The 21,374-nt window shown below is 39.7% G+C and overlaps 1 protein-coding gene across 1 annotated transcript in view; it reads right to left on the reverse strand.

The window, feature by feature from the left end:
- Positions 1-21,374, reverse strand: part of PPA1 (inorganic pyrophosphatase 1) — a 37,282-nt gene that overhangs the window by 13,739 nt on the left and 2,169 nt on the right. Inside the window, exons 2-6 of the mRNA XM_055535005.1 lie at positions 20,978-21,036; positions 6,944-6,997; positions 6,009-6,128; positions 2,832-2,918; positions 1,838-1,964 (exon numbers count right to left, since the gene is read on the reverse strand). Of these exons, the coding sequence (XP_055390980.1) occupies positions 1,838-1,964; positions 2,832-2,918; positions 6,009-6,128; positions 6,944-6,997; positions 20,978-21,036 (447 nt within the window). The remainder of the gene's footprint in view (positions 1-1,837; positions 1,965-2,831; positions 2,919-6,008; positions 6,129-6,943; positions 6,998-20,977; positions 21,037-21,374) is intronic.

Below are 21,374 nucleotides of genomic sequence, written 5' to 3' on the forward strand. Positions count from 1 at the left end.
GATACCAAAAGCACAGCAATAAAAGAGAAAATAGACTACATCAAAATGAAAACCATGAGTACTTCAAAGGACACCATTAAGAAAACAAAAGGACAAATCCACAAAATGGAAGAAAATACAGACAAATCATATATATCTGATAAAGGTCTAGCATCCAAAACATAGAAGGACTCTTATAGCTCAAAAATATGATGATACACCCCATTAGAATGGCTATACTTTAAAAAGATAAGTAACTAATGCTGGCAAGGAAGCAGAAAAATTGGAAGCCTTTGAGGACTGTAAGATGGTGCAGCTGCTTTGGGAAAAATCTGGCAGTTCCTCAAGGGGCTAAACATGGGACTTCCCTGGTAGCTCAGTTGATGAACAATCCACCCACAATGCAGGAGACCCCAGTTCAGTCCCTGAGTCGGGAAGATCCAGAAGAAGGAAATGGCAGCCCACCCTAGAATTCTTGCCAGGAGATTTCCATGGACAGAGAAGCCTGGTGGGCTACAGTCCATGGGGTTGCAAGAGCTGGATTTGACGTAGCAACTAAACCACCATCGGGGCTAAACATTAAGAGTTAACCATTTCACTCAGAAACTCCCCTCTTAGGTATACACACCCAGTCAGTCAGTTCAGTCACGCAGTTGTGTTTGACCCTGCGACCCCATGGACTGCAGCACGCCAGGCTTCCCTGTCCATCACCAACTCCTGGAGCTTGCTCACCCAAGAGGATTAAAAATACATGTCCACACAAAAACTTATACAGGAATGTTCATAGCAGCAGCGCTATTCCTAATAGCCAAAAAGAATCCAAATGCCCATCAACAGAGGAATGGATCAACACAACATGATATATATCCACACCACAGAATATAACTCAGGCATTAAAAAAATAAGTACTAATACATGCTACAAGATGGATAAACCTAGAAAACCTAAGTAAAAAGAAACCAGACACAGAAGGCCATGTATTTTACAATTCCATGTATATGACATATCCAAAATAGGCAAATTCACAGAGACGTAAACAGGTAAGTGAATGTCGGGCCTCGGAGGAGGAGGGAACAGGGGGTGACTAAGTACTTAAAGGTACAGAGTTTTCCTTCAGGGTGATGAGAATGTTCTGAAATGAGATAAGTGGTGATGGTTGCACAACATTGTGAATGTACTAAATGCCACTGAATTCTACACTTTAAAATAGTCAAGACTGAACTTTATGTTAATTTTAGCACCAAAAAAGGGGGGGATAAAGTACTGATACACATTACAAAGTAGATGAACCCTGAAAACAGTATACTAAGTGAAGGAAGTCAGATATCATGTGACTCCATTTATGTGAAATGTTCAGATCAAGCAGATCCATAGAGACAGGCAATAGGTAGGTGGTTGCCAGGGCCTGAGGGAAGGGGAGATAGGGAGTGATTGTTAACGCATGTGGGATTTTCTTTTGGAATGGTAAAAATGATCTAGAATCAGACAGTGGTGGCGGTTAACAGCCTAGTGCATGTATCAAACCCATGGAACTGCAAACTTTACAATGATGAATTTTATGACATGTGGCATGCATATCTCAATTTTTTTATTTTTTAAAAATAGAGCAAGTAAGTGCTAGCATGTGGAAAAGGAAAGAAGAAAACAGGAAAGACAAACTACCAGATTTCTTCTTTCCTGGAATGAAGAGAACGTTTACTTAGCTAACCACAGGAGTTCAGCAGCAGGAAGCACAGCGCTGTGCTGTCAAATGGCTTGCTCCTCCGTCCTTGAACGGTCTGAAGGCGTGGGCTTAGCGACTGTCATCACAGGTCAAGTCTCGTACGGGGTCAGGTTCGGACCCTACATATTTTCTTACCATTGTAATTGGCTGCATCAGGATCTTCCACATTAATGGCAATGACTTTCCAGTCGGTTTCCCCTTCGTCAATCATAGCCAGAATGCCCAGAACTTTCACTCTGATAATCTCCCCTCGTGCACACACCTGAGAGTCAAAAACCACAGCTAGGTCAAAACTACAGAATCAGACTCTGGAAGAACAGTTTCACGTGGTGGATAATAGGAAATGAGGAAGACGCCAAATTTCTACAAACTTAAGATGGTTCCTGTAAGCAATTTTTAAAAAGCTAAACAAGTGAATGCCCACTAATCCTATCAGAGCTGAGGCTGATTCAGGTTTTTAAACTGTCATTGCTTGTGCTGAAGAATAAGTGCTCCAGAGTTTGTTTCAAACACCTATTTTAATGCACCCTCTTTACCTTTTATTTTATAGAAGTCACTGAGTTAGGTAAGTCATACAATAAGCCTGAACTTTATGACTTAAGCAACTGAATGACAACTTTCTTTTCAGTTGCTTACTCTTTTCTTGAGGCTGGGAAAGATCATAAAGAAAATAACCATTAAAAAAAAAAAAGGAAAATAACCATAGCTAGAACCTTAGAGCAACTCTACTTGATAGAGGAATCCCTACCATAAACCCCCAACATGTGGGGTTATTTAACCCCCATGGGGCCAATTCATTAGTCACTCCAAATCCTGAGGCAGGGTTTGCCTTGTTGCCTCCTGGTACCCTCATCCACTGACTCCTCATCTGCCCTTTAAAGCAATGCAGAACATGTCTAGTTCCTCCACACACATGCATATACTATACATCTTTTCCTAGGCTAGGTTTAAATTACAAATTATAATGTACAAATGCTTAGAATGGAATGGAAGCTTTTATAACCCAAAGAGACATCATTACTTCACTGACATTCATATATATTATTTACAATGGTTTTTAAAGTAAGAACTTTGTGGATTTCATCGCTCTCATCTCGGCACTAGAGAAAGACGCTGTAGGCTCCATCACCTTGCTTCCGATCTCACACACATCGATGGGGTCATTGTCACCGCAACAGCCAGTGTGCTTGTCATTGTGTCCTGGGTCTTCCCAAGTCTAAAAAACAATAAAAATAAAACTTCAGAGTGTATTATTCCTGCATGTGTTAATGACAAAAGTGGATCATGTTGGCACTAAAAGACAACATCCCGTGATCGTTCTGCAAAATAGGAATCTTCAGCTATTTATTCCTCATTAAAATGAATCCTTTATTCATGTCTTAACTACCACAGTAACCTTAATTAAATGTTGGGCTCCTGTTAAGCTTTAAAATGGATAATGATCCTATTTTAAACAGAAAAAACCCAACTATCTAATAACTGAGACAATACGCAAACACAAATGTAGACCCAGATGTTCACTTAAAAAAATGTATTCAAAGAAAACTGCTTTGGTGAACTCTTAGTACTTATTCTATTAACTGGACTTTCTTTAAAAGATGTCTCCAAGCAGAGACGGGTAATATCAAGATGGAAATGACATGTGCTGGTGGCAAAAACGCCATCACCGGTCAGGATCAAGAATGAGAAGTTTAATCAGGATTTGCTGAAAATGTAAACGGCCGGGTTTCTTTCCTGCTAAACCGTGAGGCAGAGTGCTCACAGAGCCCGGCGCCGGGGAAAGGACGCGCTGTGCTCGCCAGGAAGTCCAGTTTGAAGTGCAGCTGCTGCTTTGGTTCGTTGCCCTCCCAACCCAGAGCACACTTCTTGGATTTGCTTGCTTACTCTGCTGGAGTAAAGGCAGGGAGATAAAAGTGATGGGGAAAAGACCAGACCCAACAAAACCAAATTCAACCTACAGAACAGTGAGGTATTTCAGCAATGTTCTCCCAGAGGGACGACGTCTCAAGGCTAAACAGTGAATCAACGGCAGCACACGGTGAGGCGCTGTGCCTAGACTCGGTGATTACCTCCCAAGCTAGACGGGCTTCCCTGGTGGCTCAGCGGGTAAAGAATCCGCCCGCAATGCGCGAGACCTGGGTTCAGTCCCTCGGTTGGGAAGGTCCTCTGGAGAAGGGAACAGCTACCCACTCTAGTATTCTGGCCTGGAGAATTCCATGGACTGTCTAGTCCATGGGCTCACAAAGAGTCGGACATGACTGAGTGACTTTCATGTCACAAGCTAGATGGGTTTGCCCTATGTTTTAGTAGCTTACAGGTTGTTTCACAGTAGATTCCACTTAGTAGACTTAATGGTTAATAAAAACAAACTATCAGCAGGAAGAAAATAAACTGAATATTTAGAAATCTTAAGTGTCACAGCGTGGGTTTAATCAAACCGGAATTTAGTATACCTTCAGTAATGCATACTGAATTCTAGTGATTCTTTATTCAAATATGAAATAAGAGCCCATACACACTGCTGTCGTGCTAGGGATAAATTGGTAAACAATGCAGATATCCCCTCACCTCAAACGGACGACTCCTTAGGAAAACAGAACTCCATTATTACTTTACCACAAAGGAGAAATCTGGATGATAGAGATAAAAGTCAACAGCTGTGAGAACTTATATGTCCCAGGTTCTAAGTGCTTGATTCCTCAAACAGCCACATGAGCTATGCACTAGAATATTTCAGGGGGGAATATTACCATCTCAGGGAGGAAGAAGCAGAAGCAAGTTAGGAAATCTAGAAAGTGGCAGACTTAGGATTTGTACCCTCTTCCAGATGGTGCAAAAAAAATCAGTGCTTTTAAGCTCTAGTTTTGTAATAGATCTGCTACTCTATCTGTAATGAAAGAATTTGTGTAGTTTATAACCAGTCCATGTTCAAAAAAAATAGATATTTCAAAGAACAAACTTTCAAATGTGAAAGAGTTACCTTTTAGTTTATCTTGAAAATAAGTTATTTAAGGAAGTATTAAAATGAGTTAATTACCCCCTATGTTTTTATAATCTACTCCACTGGATCATGGAAAAAGGAAGAGAGTTCCAGAAAAACATCTATTTCTGCTTTATTGACTATGCCAAAGCCTTTGACTGTGTGGATCACAATAAACTGTGGAAAATTCTGAAAGAGATGGGAATACCAGACCACCTGACCTGCCTCTTGAGAAATTTGTATGCAGGTCAGGAAGCAACAGTTAGACCTGGACATGGAACAATAGACTGGTTCCAAATAGGAAAAGGAGTTCGTCAAGGCTGTATATTGTCACCCTGTTTATTTAACTTATATGCAGAGTACATCATGAGAAACGCTGGACTGGAAGAAACACAAGCTGGAATCAAGATTGCTGGGAGAAATATCAATAACCTCAGATATGCAGATGACACCACCCTTATGGCAGAAAGTGAAGAGGAACTGAAAAGCCTCTTGATGAAAGTGAAAGTGGAAAGTGAAAAAGTTGGCTTAAAGCTCAACATTCAGAAAACGAAGATCAGGGCATCCGGTCCCATCACTTCATGGGAAATAGATGGGGAAACAGTGGAAACAGTGTCAGACTTTATTTTTCTGGGCTCCAAAATCACTGCAGATGGTGACTGCAGCCATGAAATTAAAAGACACTTACTCCTTGGAAGGAAAGTTATGACCAACCTAGACAGCATATTCAAAAGCAGAGACATTACTTTGCCAACAAAGGTTCGTCTAGTCAAGGCTATGGTTTTTCCTGTGGTCATGTATGGATGTGAGAGTTGGACTGTGAAGAAAGCTGAGCGCCAAAGAATTGATGCTTTTGAACTGTGGTGTTGGAGAAGACTCTTGAGAGTCCCTTGGACTGCAAGGAGATCCAACCAGTCCATTCTGAAGGAGATCAGCCCTGGGATTTCTTTGGAAGGAATGATGCTAAAGCTGAAACTCCAGTACTTGTGGCCACCTCATGCAAAGAGTTGACTCATTAGAAAAGACTCTGATGCTGGGAGGGATTGGGGGCAGGAGGAGAAGGGGACGACAGAGGATGAGATGGCTGGATGGCATCACTGACCCGATGGATATGAGTCTGAGTGAACTCCGGGAGTTGGTGAGGGACAGAGAGGCCTGGCGTGCTGCGATTCATGGGGTCGCAAAGAGTCGGACACGACTGAGCGACTGATCTGATCTGATAGGAACAACTTTTTATAGGTATTTAAGTCTTTTTTTTAAGTAGTAGGTTAAATTTTCATAAGCTAAGCTGAAAAGTACATTCCTCACAACTGCACAGAGACAGACCTGAGGGATGGCACCGTAGTTCCAGATATATCCTTTATAAGGGAACAGATTTGCAACATAACGGAGTTTTCCTTTCTTCACATCTTGTTTAATTGGGTTTAAAGGGTCCTTTGTAGCAATCTGAAACAAAAAATTTCAAATCATTGTATATTTGTATCTAAAATACTATTCAAATAGGGATTTAAGGAATTATGAAATAGGCATCCCTTAGTTCCATTTACATGATATATTTTTACCCTGAACACTTTCATAATTTAAAATAAAAGTTTCATCATAATCAGCCTGTAAGTGGAAAATTTATTTGAGGTACACAGGAACGAACAAGATGGGGAAAAGAACATTTACTAATTCCAGAAAGCAAAAATTAAAATTAGCTAGAATAAATCCTAACATTTGAGAAAATATCTAACTTCAGCTTTCCTTTAAAGCCTTTAGAATTAGTCAAATATTTGTCTATTACATATAAAGTTTTATTACTGTCAAAAAGCTTAGGTGATAGAAAATATTATGGATATCCACAACAAAAAGCCAAATTTATTAGGTGTCATCAGAATAAATTAATACAATGTGACAGAAATTCCAATAAAATTATTTTTATGGCTGGGCTGACTGAAGCAAGCCTGTTAACTACATGGAGGAGTCAACAAAGGAATTAGAGAGAGAAGACAGAAGAGAAAAAGGTGATTCTGGGTTTGGGGAGTGCCAGAAGCAAAGGCGTGGGAAAAGAAAAAGTGTAGCGTATTTGTACAGAATAAATGGTTGAGTTTAGCTGGGGCACAGAAGGAAGACAGGCAGGCAAGGGGAGATACAACTGGAAAACCGACTGGGACTAGAAAGACGACAGCCTTGGACTTCAGCTGTTTAACCCTTGAGCAACTCGGTGTGACCAGAGCAAAACTGACAACCAGTATCTGACTAGCAAAGCTGAAACATACCTCCATTTTTGCATTCGACCAGCGCGGCACTTCAACGACCATGTGAAACACTTCCTGAAAAACAGAGAAGGGGAGATGGTCACTGGCGCTCCTCTGTCCTCTCCCTTCAATAAACATACTGAGTCTCTTAATAAAATGTTGTAAGGACGGAACGCAAAGAATGTTCCTATAAAGAAAACAGTGTTAAACATAGCAGAACTTGTGTCTCTGAGGAGGGCCATCTTCAAAGCAACCGTCTCCAAAAGCTATGCATTTCCTCCAGCAACAGTGCAATTATTCAAAATGCTTTTGAGTAATCTATCAAAAGCTTCTATCTCAGAGGCGGTGTATAGGACAAACCCCAAATCAGAACAAACAAAATCAATCAGCTTGATTACCCACCCACATTATTCTCCCAATCTTGCTGTTTTTATGTTTTTTTAAAAATAATTTTATTTATTTTTGGCTGTGCTGGGTCTGCACTGCTGCAGGGGCCTTTTCTCTAGCTGCAGTGAGTGGGAGCACTCTCTAGTTGTGGTGCTCCGGCTTCTCCTTGTGGCAGCTTCTCCTTTTGTAGAGCACGGGCTCTGGGCACATGGGCTCAGTAATTGTGGCTCCCGGGCTCTCGAGTCCAGGCTCAGCAGCTATGGTGCACGGGCTTAGTTGCTCCACAGCACGTGGGATCTTCCTGGGCCATGAATCAAACCTGCGTCTCCCTCATTGCCAGAAAAGATTCTTTATCACTGAGCCACCAGGGAAACCCCAATTTGGCTGATTTTAAAAATCAGGTACTCCTCAAAAGAAGTTTGGCACTGGAGATAAAATAAAAAGTGAAATGTTAGTTGTTCAGTCGTGTCCGACTCCTTGTGACCCCATGGACTGTAGCTCGTCAGGATGCTCTGTCCATGGGATTCTCCAGGCAAGAATACTGGAGCGTGTGGCCATTCCCTTGTCCAGGGGATTTTCCCAACCCAGGGATTGAACTCAGGTCTCCTGCATTGCAGGCAGATTCTTCACCATCTGAGCCAGCAGAGAAGCCTTTTAAAAATCAGGTATGGTTAAAATATTTTTGGAACATAGTTATTTTACCTTCAGTGTCAAACTTCTTGTCTTTTTTTAAAATCACTGAAAGTCACTCAGTCATGTCCAACTCTTTGCAACCCCATGGACTATACTGTCCATGGAATCCCCCAGGCCAGAACTGGAGTGGTTAGCCTTTCCCTTCTCCAGGGGATGTCCCCAACCCGGGGATCAAACCCAGGATTCCCACACTACAGGCAGATTCTTTGCCAGCTGAGCTACAAGGGGAGCTGTTTAAAAAATCAGGTACTCCTCAAAAAGACAAGAAGCCTGACACTGAAGATAAGTGCAGTTGCTCAGTTGTGTCCGACTCTTTGTGACCGCATGGACTGCAGCACTCCAGGCTTCCCTGTCCATCACCAAATCCGTGGGAGCTTGCTCAAACTCATGTCCATCGAGTCGGTGATGCCATCCAATCATCTCTTCCTCTGTCATCCCCTTCTCCTCCTACCTTCAATCTTTCCCGGCATCAGGGTCTTTTCAAATGAGTCAGCTCTACGCATCAGATGGCTAAAGTATTGGAGTTTCTGCTTCAGCATCAGTTCTTCCAATGAATATTCAGGACGGACTTCCTGTAGGATTGACTGGTTGGATCTCCTTGCAGTCCAAGAGACTCTCAAGAGTCTTCTCCAACACCACAGTTCAAAAGCATCAATTCTTCTGTGCTCAGCTTTCTTTATAGTCCAACTCTCACATCCATACATGACTACTGGAAAAACCATAGCTTTGACCTTTGTTGGCAAAGTAATGTCTCTGCTTGTTAATATGCTGTCTAGGTTGGTCATAGCTTTTCTTCCAAGGAGGAAGCATCTTTTAATTTCAAGGCTGCAGTCACCATTTGCAGTGATTTTGGAGCCCCCCAAAATAAAGTCTCTCACTGTTTCCATTGTTTCCTCATCTATTTGCCATGAAGTGATGGGACTGGATGGCATGATCTTTGTTTTCTGAATGTTGAGCTTTAAGCCAACTTTTTCACTCTCCTCTTTCACTTTCATCAAGAAGCTCTTTAGTTCTTTGCTTTCTGCCATAAGGGTGGTGTCATCTGCATATCTGAGGTTATTGATATTTCTCCTGGCAATCTTGATTCCAGCTTGTGATTCATCCAGCCCAGTATTTTGCATGATATACTTTGCATATATAAGTTAAATAAGCAGGGTGATAATATACAGCCTTGACATACTCGTTTCCCAATTTTGAACCAGTCTGTTGTTCCATGTCTGGTTCTAACCGTTGCTTCTTGACCTGCATACCGATTTCTCAGGAGGCAGGTCAGGTGGTCTGGTAGTCCCATCTCTTTCAGAATTTTCTAGTTTGTTATGATCCACACAGTCAAAGGCTTTGGTGTAATCGATAAAGCAGAAATAGATGTTTTTCTGGAACTCTTGCTTTTCCGATGATCCGACAGATGTTGGCAATTTGATCTCTGGTTCCTCTGCCTTTTCTAAATCCAGCTTGAACATCTGGAAGTTCATGGTTCACATACTGCTGAAGCCTGGCTTGGAGAATTTTGAGCATTACTTTGCTAGTGTGTGAGATGAGTGCAATTGTGCTGTAGTTTAAACATTCTTTGGCATTGCTTTTCTTTGGGATTGGGTTGAAAACTGACCTTTTTCCAGTCCTGTGTCCACTGCTGAGTTTTCCAAATTTGCTGGTATATTGACTGCAGCACATTAACAGCATCATCTTTTAGGAATTGAAATAGCTCAACTGGAATTCATCACCTCCACTAGCTTTGTTTATAGTGATGCTTCGTAAGGCCCACTTGACTTTGCATTCCAGGATGTCTGGCTCTAGGTAAGTAATCACATCATTGTGGTTATCTGGGTCATGAAGATCCTTTTTGTATGGCTCTTCTGTATATAAAATACTGTGAAGTATTTTATAGTATTCTGTATATAAAATACTATGAAGATAAAACACTATGCTCCAAAAATATTTTAACCAATGACAGTTCTACTGTAATCAGTTTACAGCCTTAAACTATTTGAAATTGAATGATATATTAAAAAAAAAACTCAGATGCTTACTGTCTGAAAACCCAATTAAAGAAAAATCACTTTGTTACCTCCTTTGTATACCAGAGTCAAGTATCAACTTGAAAGAGTCTCTAAATAAAACTATACTTTAAATAGTTGTAAAATTATTTTTTACCATGGAATAAAATTTTAAATGCAGTTTTTCAGTTTAAAACTTCTATAAAAGGGCGCACATGATGCCAAATCTGCCATTACTTTTCTAAAAATGCATATTTTAAACAATGATTTAAAATGAAAATCACTTAATGACACACTTATTAGAATTACTTCTTTGCTGCTGCTGCTGCTAAGTCACTTCAGTCGTGTCCGACTCTGTGCAACCCCATAGACGGCAGCCCACCAGGCTCCCCCGTCCCTGGGATTCTCCAGGCAAGAACACTGGAGTGGGTTGCCATTTCCTTCTCCAATGCATGAAAGTGAAAAGTGAAAGTGAAGTCGCTCAGTCGAGTCTGACTTCTTTGCTACTTTGCATCAAAAAACAGGGACTGATGACGATCAGTACAGGAAATAAGCCAAAGGTTTCCAGACAGTAATTACCTTGCTGCTACTTTGGCTAAGCAGAAAGCTACACAGATTTATATTCAAGAGGCTAAAACTTCTGTCACTTATTTAGGTTCTTGGTCAAACTAAGGGAGACTATAGTATTCCTCAGTTTCTGCTCCAAGCCTTCTGACACCTACTCTATACAGCATAAAAAACCCAAAGAATGGTGCTATGTTGTGCTTAGTTGCTCAGTTGTATCCAACTCTTTGCCAACCCATGGACTGTAGCCCGCCAGGCTCTGTCCATGGGGATTCTCCAGGCCACAATATGGAGTGGGTTGCCATGCCCTCCTCCAGGGGATCTTCCCAACCCAGGGATCGAACCAGGGTCTCCTGCATTGCAGGCTGATTTTTTACCAGCTGAGTTACCACGGAAGCCCAAAATATGGAGACATTATTTAAATCCAGGACTTAGTATACTGCTCTATCCCTGAAGTCATACTGTATGGTTTTAGAAAAAGTAACACATTATTCATGGGTAGGAAACCTCAGACTCAATATGTGATTACATGTCATTCTACTCACTGGAAGCGTCTAGTAGCTAGCACCACGTCTACGCCTCAGGTGTTAAAATGAAAGATCTGCACATTCGCAAACAAGTCAGAACTTAAAAGTGTACAGTAGTAATACCCTTAAGGTCCACAAGATGGCGCTGTTACTACATGAAAAGATTACCTGAGACCAGAACACCAAGGAAACTGGCTTTTCTTAAACTTTATAGGTTAAAGCGTCTGCCCGCAATGCGGGAGACGTGGGTTCAATCCCTAGGTCGGGAAGATCCCCTGGAGAAGGAAATGGAACCCACTCCAGTATTCTTGCCTGGAGAATCCCATGGACGGAGGAGCCTGGTGGGCTACAGTCCATGGGGTCGTAAAGAGTCGGACACGACTGAGCGATTTCACTATTTTGTATTAAAATATAGCTGATTAACAGTATTGTGATAGTTTCTGGTGGACACCAAACAGACTCAGCCATACGTATAAATTTATCCATTTTCCTCCAAACTGCCCTCCCACCCAGGCTGCCACCTAACACTGAGCAGAGTTCCCTATGCTACACAGTAGGACCTTCTTGGTTATCCATTTTAAATATAGCAGTGTGTACATGTCGATCTCAAACTCCCTATCTATCTCCTGCCCTCATTCTTACTTTCTGGAGACCAGAAGTTTGTTCTAAGTCTGGGATACTGGCTAATCTTTTAAAATAAAATATCAACAAATGAATAAAACACCTCAAGTAAAAAAAAGGAGCAAATAAAAATCATTGATTCAAAGTTTGGAAAATACATTGAACACTTTATTAAATGATAAACACATAGAGATCCTCAAAAACCACATTATCTAATACTACAAACCTACATAAACTATTAAGAATGTAGAAAAAGAGAAAGAAACAACATTACTGGAAACAGAACATCTTTCAGGAAACAACTACTGAAAACAGAAGAACTCTGAAAGCCTGAAGGTTTGGTACTTCTTAGAAATTAGCTGAGCCAAAAATAGCAGGGAGTATCCTGCAAGAAGCCCCAGAGACCGTTCATTCATTTTTCATCAACAGATATGTATTGAGCACCACTGTTTTGTGCCAGATACAAGCAGTGAACAGATTTCAAGCTTTTTCAGCTCCCGAAGAGTTCGGATTTCTGAACCATATCACTTAGCTTACAGGCCTCAGGCTATAGCCTGAAGTCCACACATCTAGGTGAGGACCTGTGTAAAATGAATGTTTAGCGATTTTTCAAGTGTAGGTAGCTACCGTAGTGATTACTGATTCTTTTTTTAAAGTAATGAATGCGTAATAACTTTCAGTCACTACTTTCCCCATCAATTATTATCAAAAGAGGGTGTTTTCCAATTATTTTGATATTTAAAAAGGGAAGATGTTCTTATTCTTTAGAAGGAACTACTAGTAAAGAACAGTTTGTTTCTCCTAGACACCATGTCTGCAGTTCAGGGAGCTGCCACTAGGCACACAATGATCCTCAGGATTTTCAGGGCAACTGATATGAGAAATCCAACCAATCACTCCACTGCTACTGGGGAAAAAAAAGCAACACTTTTTCTGTTAAAACATAATGCATTCTATTTGGAACTCTTACACACTGTTGATAGGAATGTAAAATGGTACAGCCACTGTGGAAAACAGTATGGTGGCTCCTCAAAAAATTAAAAACAGAATTACCATATGATCCAGCCATTCCACTTCTGGGTATATACCCCGCACCCCCAGAATTGAAAGCAGGTCTTGAAGAGATCCCTACACCCATGTTTGGGGCAGCATCGTTCACAACAGCTAAAACCCAGAAGCATCCAAGTGTCCTTCAAGGCAAGAATGGATAAGCAAAATGTGGTATGTACATACAACAGAATACCATTCAGCCTTAAAAGGGAAAGAAATGCTGACACATGCCACAACAGGGATAAGCCCTGAGGATGTTATGCTAAGTGAAATAAGCCAGTCACAAAAAGACAAATTACTCTATGATTCCACTCACAGGAGGTATCTAGAGAAGTCGAACCCATAGAGATAGGGAGCCGAATGGTGGTTTCCAGGGTGTTGGGGATGGGGGAGAATGGGAAATTATTGTTTACTGGGTATACAGAATGTAAGTTTTGCGAGATGAAAAGAGTTCTGGAGATGTAGAGTGGTGACGGTTGCAAAACAAGATGAATGTACTTAATACCTCTGAGCTCTATACTTCCAAGTGGTTACGACAGTCGATTTTATGTTATGTGTATTTTACAAATTAAAAAAATGGAAAAAATTATGCATTCTAATATTTCCAGTGTTTATGGCAGTTAAGTACTACCTAAAAATTCATGCTTTCTTTCTTTAATCCTAACTGGTTTCAACTATTACTTAGCTCAATGCTGGATTTATTATCTTGTTATTCCCATTGTTAAGGCTTCTCAGAACTGTTCTCCACTTCTACTGTGTTTTGGATTCTAAATTCCTGCTCTGGCATCAAGCCTTCAGCTCCCTGTTTACAGTTTCAGAGAAAGAAAGCCTGAAGGTTTGGTACTTCTTAGAAATTAGCTAATTTAGAAATTAGTAGCTAATTTCTAAGAAGCCACATCCTACTAATTCCTAGTAGGATGACCTTGACAAGGCTGTAGGAAGCAGGGGAAAGACAAACCACAGCTTCCAAAGTCTGAAACATAGCCATCAGTCTGACTGCCCAGATTTATAATCATTTCATCAGTAAGATGAAAATGTTAATGCTATAGCTGTCCAGATTCTAAGGAGACCAGAAATTCTAAATCATAGCGTTCCATTAATCAAAAAGATTTAAAATAAAATTGCTTTAGAAATAGAAGAAATCAACCTATATCTCAATCAGGTTTCTAACTTCATTGATTAGCCAGGAGTATTACAGTGAGCATAGGTCTCATTTCCAAACTGGTGAATTTTCTTGGCAATCAAGTCAGTAGTCCGACAGGTCATTTACTAATGAATAGGCTATGACTATTAGGTAAAGTGTAACTATTAACATCATTAAGTACATATATAGGGAATATGTTCTTAATTACATCCCATCCATGAAACTTAGTAGTAACGTTAAATGTGTCTTTATTGGGAGACTTATGATCTTTTCCCAACACTGGATCTGAAATCTGGTGAACATGACTTGCTGTACTGCAAAATTGCATAAGTGGCTTAAATTAGCATTTCCATGTTGATTCTTCATGTGTTTCTCTAAATAACTTCAGAAACCAAGTAAATACCAGACTTAGGAAGAAATACGAACTCATACTGATTCCACCATCCTTTTATTTTTCTGTTTTGCAATAAAATTAGGGGAAAAAAAAAGTGGTAATAGAATTTTCTTCTAAATTTATCAACAGTAGATATGAAGAGGCTGAAAAAAAAAAAAAAGGGCAGCTTACCTTATTTTTTTTCCTAACCTCTAGAGTATTTTTGAAATATAAAATTCCTATTAGAAGAGTCCATGTATTTAGTAAGGAAATGCTCTACTCCCATAAAGGTGCTTTTGTAAAGGTACAGCAGATATCATTTCTAACAGTATTTTTATCCTATTAAGTACTCACTAAGGAACACCTGGTTTTAAGTTGACTTCAAAGTCAGTTCTGAGATTACAGGATATATCCTAAATTGTTAAAAGTAAACGAGTTCCTCCTGTGCGCTGTTGATGGGGTTGTAAATTGGCCCTTATGGAAAATGCATGGCGGTGCCTCAAAACACACACAAGAAAACTATCACATATGATCCAGCAGTCGCACTTCTGGGTATGTGTCCAAAAGAAAGTAAATCAGAATCCCAAAGAGAGATCGTTACTGCGTTGCTCACTGCAGCATTATTCACAATAGCCAAGATATGGAAACAATCTAAGTGTCCATCAGTGGGTGAGGGGATAAAGAAGATGTGATACACGTGCACGCACACACGCAAGTGGAATATTCAGCCTTTAAAAAAAAAAGGAAACCCTGCCATTTATGATAATACGGATGAATGTGGAAGATACTATGCTCAAGGAATTAAGTCAGAGAAAAACGAATACTACATAACCTCACTCATATGTGGAATCTAAAAAAGTTGAGCTCATAGAAACAGAAAGTAGAATGATAGTTGCCAGGGCTGGGGGAGCCTGTTGGGCTGCCACCTATGGGGACGCACAGAGTCAGACACGACTGAAGTGAGTTAGCAGCAGCATAGGGGTAGGAGAAATGGGGGGAATGTTGATCCCCCCAGTCTGAAATGTACAGACTTTCAGTTATAAGCATGATAAGTTCAGGAGACCTAATGTATATATAGCATGGTTCTATGAATTCTGCTAAGATAGCAGATCTTACCAAACACACCCAAAATAAATGAGGTGGATGGAGAGGTTAATGAACATGATTAAGAGGATCATTTCACAATGTTTACATATACCAAACATCGCACTGAACACCTTAAATACAATGACTATTCGACAATTATATCTTAATAGAGCTGAAAAATAAATTTTTAAAAATGGGCTCCTGAAATTCTTTCAATGACAAGTAACAAAAGTCTATTGGAGAAGCTGACACAAAAGAAATGTGATTACCAAAGTTCACTTGTGTGCCCCTTGTTCATTTAAATTATAATTTCACAAAGGAAAACATGATTTACATCAACCAAAAAAAAATTTTCTCAACAAATTAAGTGTCCAGGGAAGATAGTTAACCCATTAAAATTTAAAAACAAACACGATTCAGTAATGCTCATTTGTTTTCCAATCACACACATTTTTACTCATAGCAGTTTCAAAAAGCTCTTGTATTTGGTAACGTACACTGCCATATACCACACACATATAAAATAGTAAAACTTAATTGACATAATAAGCTCCTATTTTTTCCCTTCAGATGAGCTTTAAGATGACTAAATTTTGGAAATAGATAGCTTAACCATATCTGTTTTTCTTATCTTTATAAAATCAAGCAAGAGTCTGCATATCAAGCTGTCAACCTTTCCTATGATTTGCAATGACTAAGAATTTTGACCATAGAACCTCTTTCAAGAAAAATGCACACTTACACCAAACTGCAATTTCAGAAAGATTTCAGAACCTCAGAAACTCATCAATGAGTATTCCAGGGTCTCAAGGCCACCAAGAATCCCCAAACTAGAGGAGTTTATAGCCTTCCCAAATAAAAAAAGTTCTTACTCATTTCTTTTGAATTCTAAGTTAAAAAAAATTAAGCAAATCTTTTTTTTCTTTTTCCTGCTTCTCCTCCCCGCTTTTTTCCTTTATAAACATCAAAGAGATATCAACTGTAGAAAATCTGGAAAACACCAAAAAACACAGAGGAAAATCTACCACCCATTCTCAGTTGAGCCCGTGTGGCTCAATGGTTAACACGACAGGTTCTAACAGCTGGGTGTGCACCCTGCCACTGCTGCTTATGAATGCTGGTTGGTAATCCTGGACAACTAAGTTAATGAAAGAACCCAGCCTGGAGATTGGAATGTCGGCTAAAGGAGATAATCCACATAAGGGCTTTAGCATGGTGCTAAATGTAATCTAAAACACCCACTAAAACCAACAGTGCTCAGAGGTGAGGCAACTTGCTCAATATGACCAAGATAGTTAGTGGCAAAACCAGGACTAAACCCAAGGTTTCTTACTCCCAGTTCAGTGATCTTTCTACACTAGAGCTCTGAAAGGCTTCAGACAGAGCCAGTCGCTGTGGTTAACATCATCCTATTGTGGGGGTTTTTTGTGTGTTTTTTTTGGTTATTGTATATTTAGACTTTATAAGCCAGGCATTATGAATGCACATTACATGCATATTTAATCATCACAACTTTTTTTTTAGTCAAATCCATCCAAAAAATTTTGTCTTTTCATTTATTTTTTTGATTGATATATAATTGACTTAAAATATGTGAGTTTCAGGAGTACCACATGGTGATTTGATATTTATATACATTATAAAATCATCACCATGATAAGTCTAGTTGCCATCTGTCACCATACAAAGTGATTACAATATTATTAACTATATTCCCCATGCTGTACTACATCCTCATAACTTATTTTATAACTGGAAGATTGTACCTCAATCTCCCGTAACCACTTCCCTCATCCCTGTTCAGGCAACCACGAGTTTGTTCTCTTTATGAGTTTGTTTCAAGTTTGTTTTATAACTTTACCTTTTTGACAAAATTGATAAACCAGAGATTATGGTCAGGATATCTGTTTTTAAAATTTAGCCATCTTAAAGGTCATCTGAGGGGAGAAAAATAGGAGTTTATTCTTAGTTACGACATGCCAATTAAGTTTTAATTGCTATCACTTTTCATCTATGTTCCCAGTTCTAACTTCACTTTGGGAAATACAAAACAAAACTCCAACCAGTCTATATACATATAATGTTGGAGAAGCGGAACAGTATTTAAATTATTAATTTAGTGACATTCTTTAAAGTTTCATTTATAAAACTGTCTATAAAAACAAATAGAAAATTCAAAACAAAGCAAACCCTGTAAGGAAGTGAGTACCACTGACCTTGGAACAACACTTTGGGTTTGAACCGTGTAGGTTCACTTATATGTGGATTTTTTCCAATAGTAAATATACTACAGAACTACCTGATCTGTCAATTGAATCCCCAGATAGGGAGGAATACAGGGGGCCAACTGTAAATCATAGGCCAGCAGGGGCCTTAATCCCACATTGCTCAAGGGTCAACAATAATCTAAAAAGCATCCACTTGGGTGGCATATCTCCTCTAGAAATTTCAGGTATAGTAAGATAGTATCTTTAAAAAGTTAAGAATGGTACACAACTGCAGAAAATATCCTGTCCAGTTTCTAGAGCAACCACCCATTTGACTAGAAGCTTGGCTGTTTTAAAGGCAAAAAGTTCCGTATTTACATATTCTCCCAACAGTCACCTGAAAACCATTACAGAAGCCTATATGGTTACAACTGGTATTTAACACAGAAGTTTAAGATATGGAATAGAAGATACCAAACTTCTAAAATTAGAACATCAACTCATGATACTTGAGCACTTTAAGGTTTTGATGTAGCTTGATTTTGATAAAGCTTTTTAATCTACCCAGTGTTTCACACCGTTATTCCTGTTTACGTTCTGGATATTTAAATTTTCTGTTATCTCAGAAGTTTTAAGTCAGAATACACTTTGGGCTACAGATGTTTTTATATTTGATCCCAAAATAGACCCAGAGCAAAGGGTATCCCTACAATTAAACATCCAGTGAGTGCCTCCTTCACTTGCACCCAGTGGGTCTAGAAATAACCCAAGGAGGGTATCCGAGTCACAGAGATTTCCAGAACTGGCTGATCAATTATCTAATGACACATAATAAGAAATCAAATACTTACTGTCCACGTTTTTTTTTTTTTTTTTGGCCTCGCCATATAGCATGCAGAATCTTACTTCCCCAACTAGGGATCAAACCCATGCCTCCCATAGTCTAAGCAGGAGTCTTAAGCACTGAACCACTCCAGAATTCCCAAATTCTACCTACATTGAAAGGTCCTGATATGGAGTAGAATACAAGCCTTTGGGCATTTTTTCCTTGTAGAGCTGAGTTGTGTTAAAGGCACATTCCCTCATTGTCATCCCTCAAACTGCAGGGCACATTAGGGATAAAGTCTATGTGTACCCACACAGAAATGTATTTACATAAACTAATTCATACTGAATTTTTTTTTCCCCAAAAAATCACACTCTTCTGTAAACAATGGAATTAATCAGATCTTTTATTTAGGCTAGAATCCAAAATAAGTTATGTGTACCACACCCATGTTTTGTATAGACTAAACTTCCTTAAAAACAAAACAAAAACGACTCTTTCCTGCCTCTAAGGCAGGAGTCTTCAGTTCACTGAGGTCTCGACCACTGGTGAAATCCATTGTCATTGCCAGAACTTGTGCTTTTAAGCCAGCCCAGGATAGTACAAAGGGGCTTCCCTGCTGGCTCAGAGGTAAGGAATCCCCAGCATTGCAGGAGACCGCTTGCAATGCAGGAGATCAGGTTCAATCCCTGGGTGCGGAAGATGCCCTGCAGAAGGAAATAGCAAACCACTCCAGTATTCTTGCCTGGGAAATCCCATGGACAGGGGAGCCTGGTGGGTTGCAAGAGTCAGACATGACTTAGCAATTACACCACCACCACCAGGATGGTACAAAGGCAGACTCTTCACTTCAGTAATCCCAGATTATAGATACAACCAGTCCTGTGTAAGACATTAAGGAGTTGCAGGGTAACCAGAGTGAAGATGTTTTACACAACATCAAAAAGTAACCTCAGCTTCCTATTTTGGGGTAACTTGTAGCAGCAACAAGATTAGGCACCGTAACTGCTATGATTTTTCTGGTCCTTGGCTAGAATACTGTCCAATAACTTACAGCTATGGGCTACATGTTTCTGTCCCTCCAAAACTCGTATGTTGGAATCTTAACCCTCAAGAGTGAGGGTACAGTAGGTGTGACCTTTGGGAAATGCTTAAGACATAAGGGTGGAATCCTCGTCAATCAGATCAGTGCCTTATAAAAGAGGCTCCTTCCACCACACAAACAGCTAGAACTCCATGACCAGAAAAGGACCCTTGCCCAGACATGCTGGCACCCTGATGTCAGCCTTCTAGCCTTCAGAACTGCAAGCAACAAATTTCTGCTCTTTATAAGCTACCCAGTCTAGGTACTTTGTTACAGCAACCCAAACAGGCTAAGATACTATGAACACACACACACACACACACACACACACACACACACACACACCCACCCACCCACCCACCCACCCAGCTAGATGTCAAGAAAATGGTTTCCTTCCTTACTACATCTGTATGTCAAGGTGTCAATAAACTTAGGGTCATCATTTTATACCTCTTGATTATTCAAAATGGTCTGAAATGTAACTGCAAAGTACTTTGATTACTAATTATACAAGACAATTCAAGCCAACCAAATGATGCCAAGTCAACCAAACGACGCCAATTCAAGAGGAAACAAGGATTCTGCAGTTCATATCAACTCCCAGGAAATCAGAGGTAACAAATTAAAAGGTTCTGAGTAAGTACAGCTTTGAGAATCCCACCAGAGAACACATGCCAATTAGAGGTCTCTCCGGTAACTATACCACAAAATTGGCCTCGGGCTGTTTGCTCCACTGCCTCCAGTTAGAGCCCAGCTCAGGCAGGCTACTCAGAAGCAACACACAGATTAGATTTTCTGCCAGTGTCCAAGTGTCAGGACAGAACTGTAGCAATTTCCTGGTAGAAGTACAATGAATTTATCTATTTCTGATAGTCCAGCAGAGAAAAAAAGTAAGACTCAGCACACATAAGGATGAGATTTCATCTTTATTATTCTAGACAAACACTGGAATGTGATATTCACAGGTATTATGTATTAACATCTAAAAGATTTGCACTCACTGTGGGTCAAGCTTCCTGGCTGAATAAAAAACAAAAACCTTAAAGGTATAAAAAAGAATCAGACATTTGTCCTTGTGTCAGTTCCTAAATATGTATAAACTTTTCCTACTGGGAGGGAGCATAAAACAAGAAATGGCTTTAAAAAAAAAAACTATTTAAATTTGCACAAATAATACATGTTCTTTGCAAAAAGATTAGGAAATATAAAAAGGCAAAAATGAAAATAAAAACTAAAAGAGTTACCAGCAATTCTGGTGGGTTTTTTTTTTTAACCCAGGCAGCTTTAATACATTTGTTTCTGTTCCTCTACTCCTTCTCCAAATTATAGCTGCTTCTTCTAACCAAAAAATCTGAATTGAAGACAGTCTCCTTTTTAGTCAACGCACCTTTAACTTGTAGCACAATGAGGCATTTTAAGCACTTGTTAAGACATATAAGAAAATCCACATGTCAAACTGAGCTGAGCAAAGAGACTATGGTCAGAGAATGAGGTCTTACCTTATCTGCATAAATTGGAATATCATGAAATGGAGAGATATATTGTCCTTTTTCATTTTCTGCAAAATCAATTAGAAAATATTACTTTTATTTGTTAATTACATTACCAGATGCATGAAGTACACGTTTTTCAAGACTTTTTAAGAGAACGTTTAGATTTACAACAAAGTTGAGAAAAAGGTATAGAGATATCCCACATACCCTCTCCTCCCCATATCAACACCACTCGCCAGATTTTATTCCCACCCCAGAGAAACTGGTTTTATACTTGACTGCTCCAAGACCAGGTTAGGTTTTCATTCTACTTGTTCCTTAGGGGTCTAGAAGATACTAACCTCTGGTGAGGGTGGGGACTGCTTTACAAACCTGTGTACCCCAGAGCCTGTCTGCAGTGTCT

Source organism: Bubalus kerabau, chromosome 1 (genome assembly GCF_029407905.1).
Source record: "Bubalus kerabau isolate K-KA32 ecotype Philippines breed swamp buffalo chromosome 1, PCC_UOA_SB_1v2, whole genome shotgun sequence".
Lineage (NCBI taxonomy): Eukaryota > Metazoa > Chordata > Mammalia > Artiodactyla > Bovidae > Bubalus > Bubalus kerabau.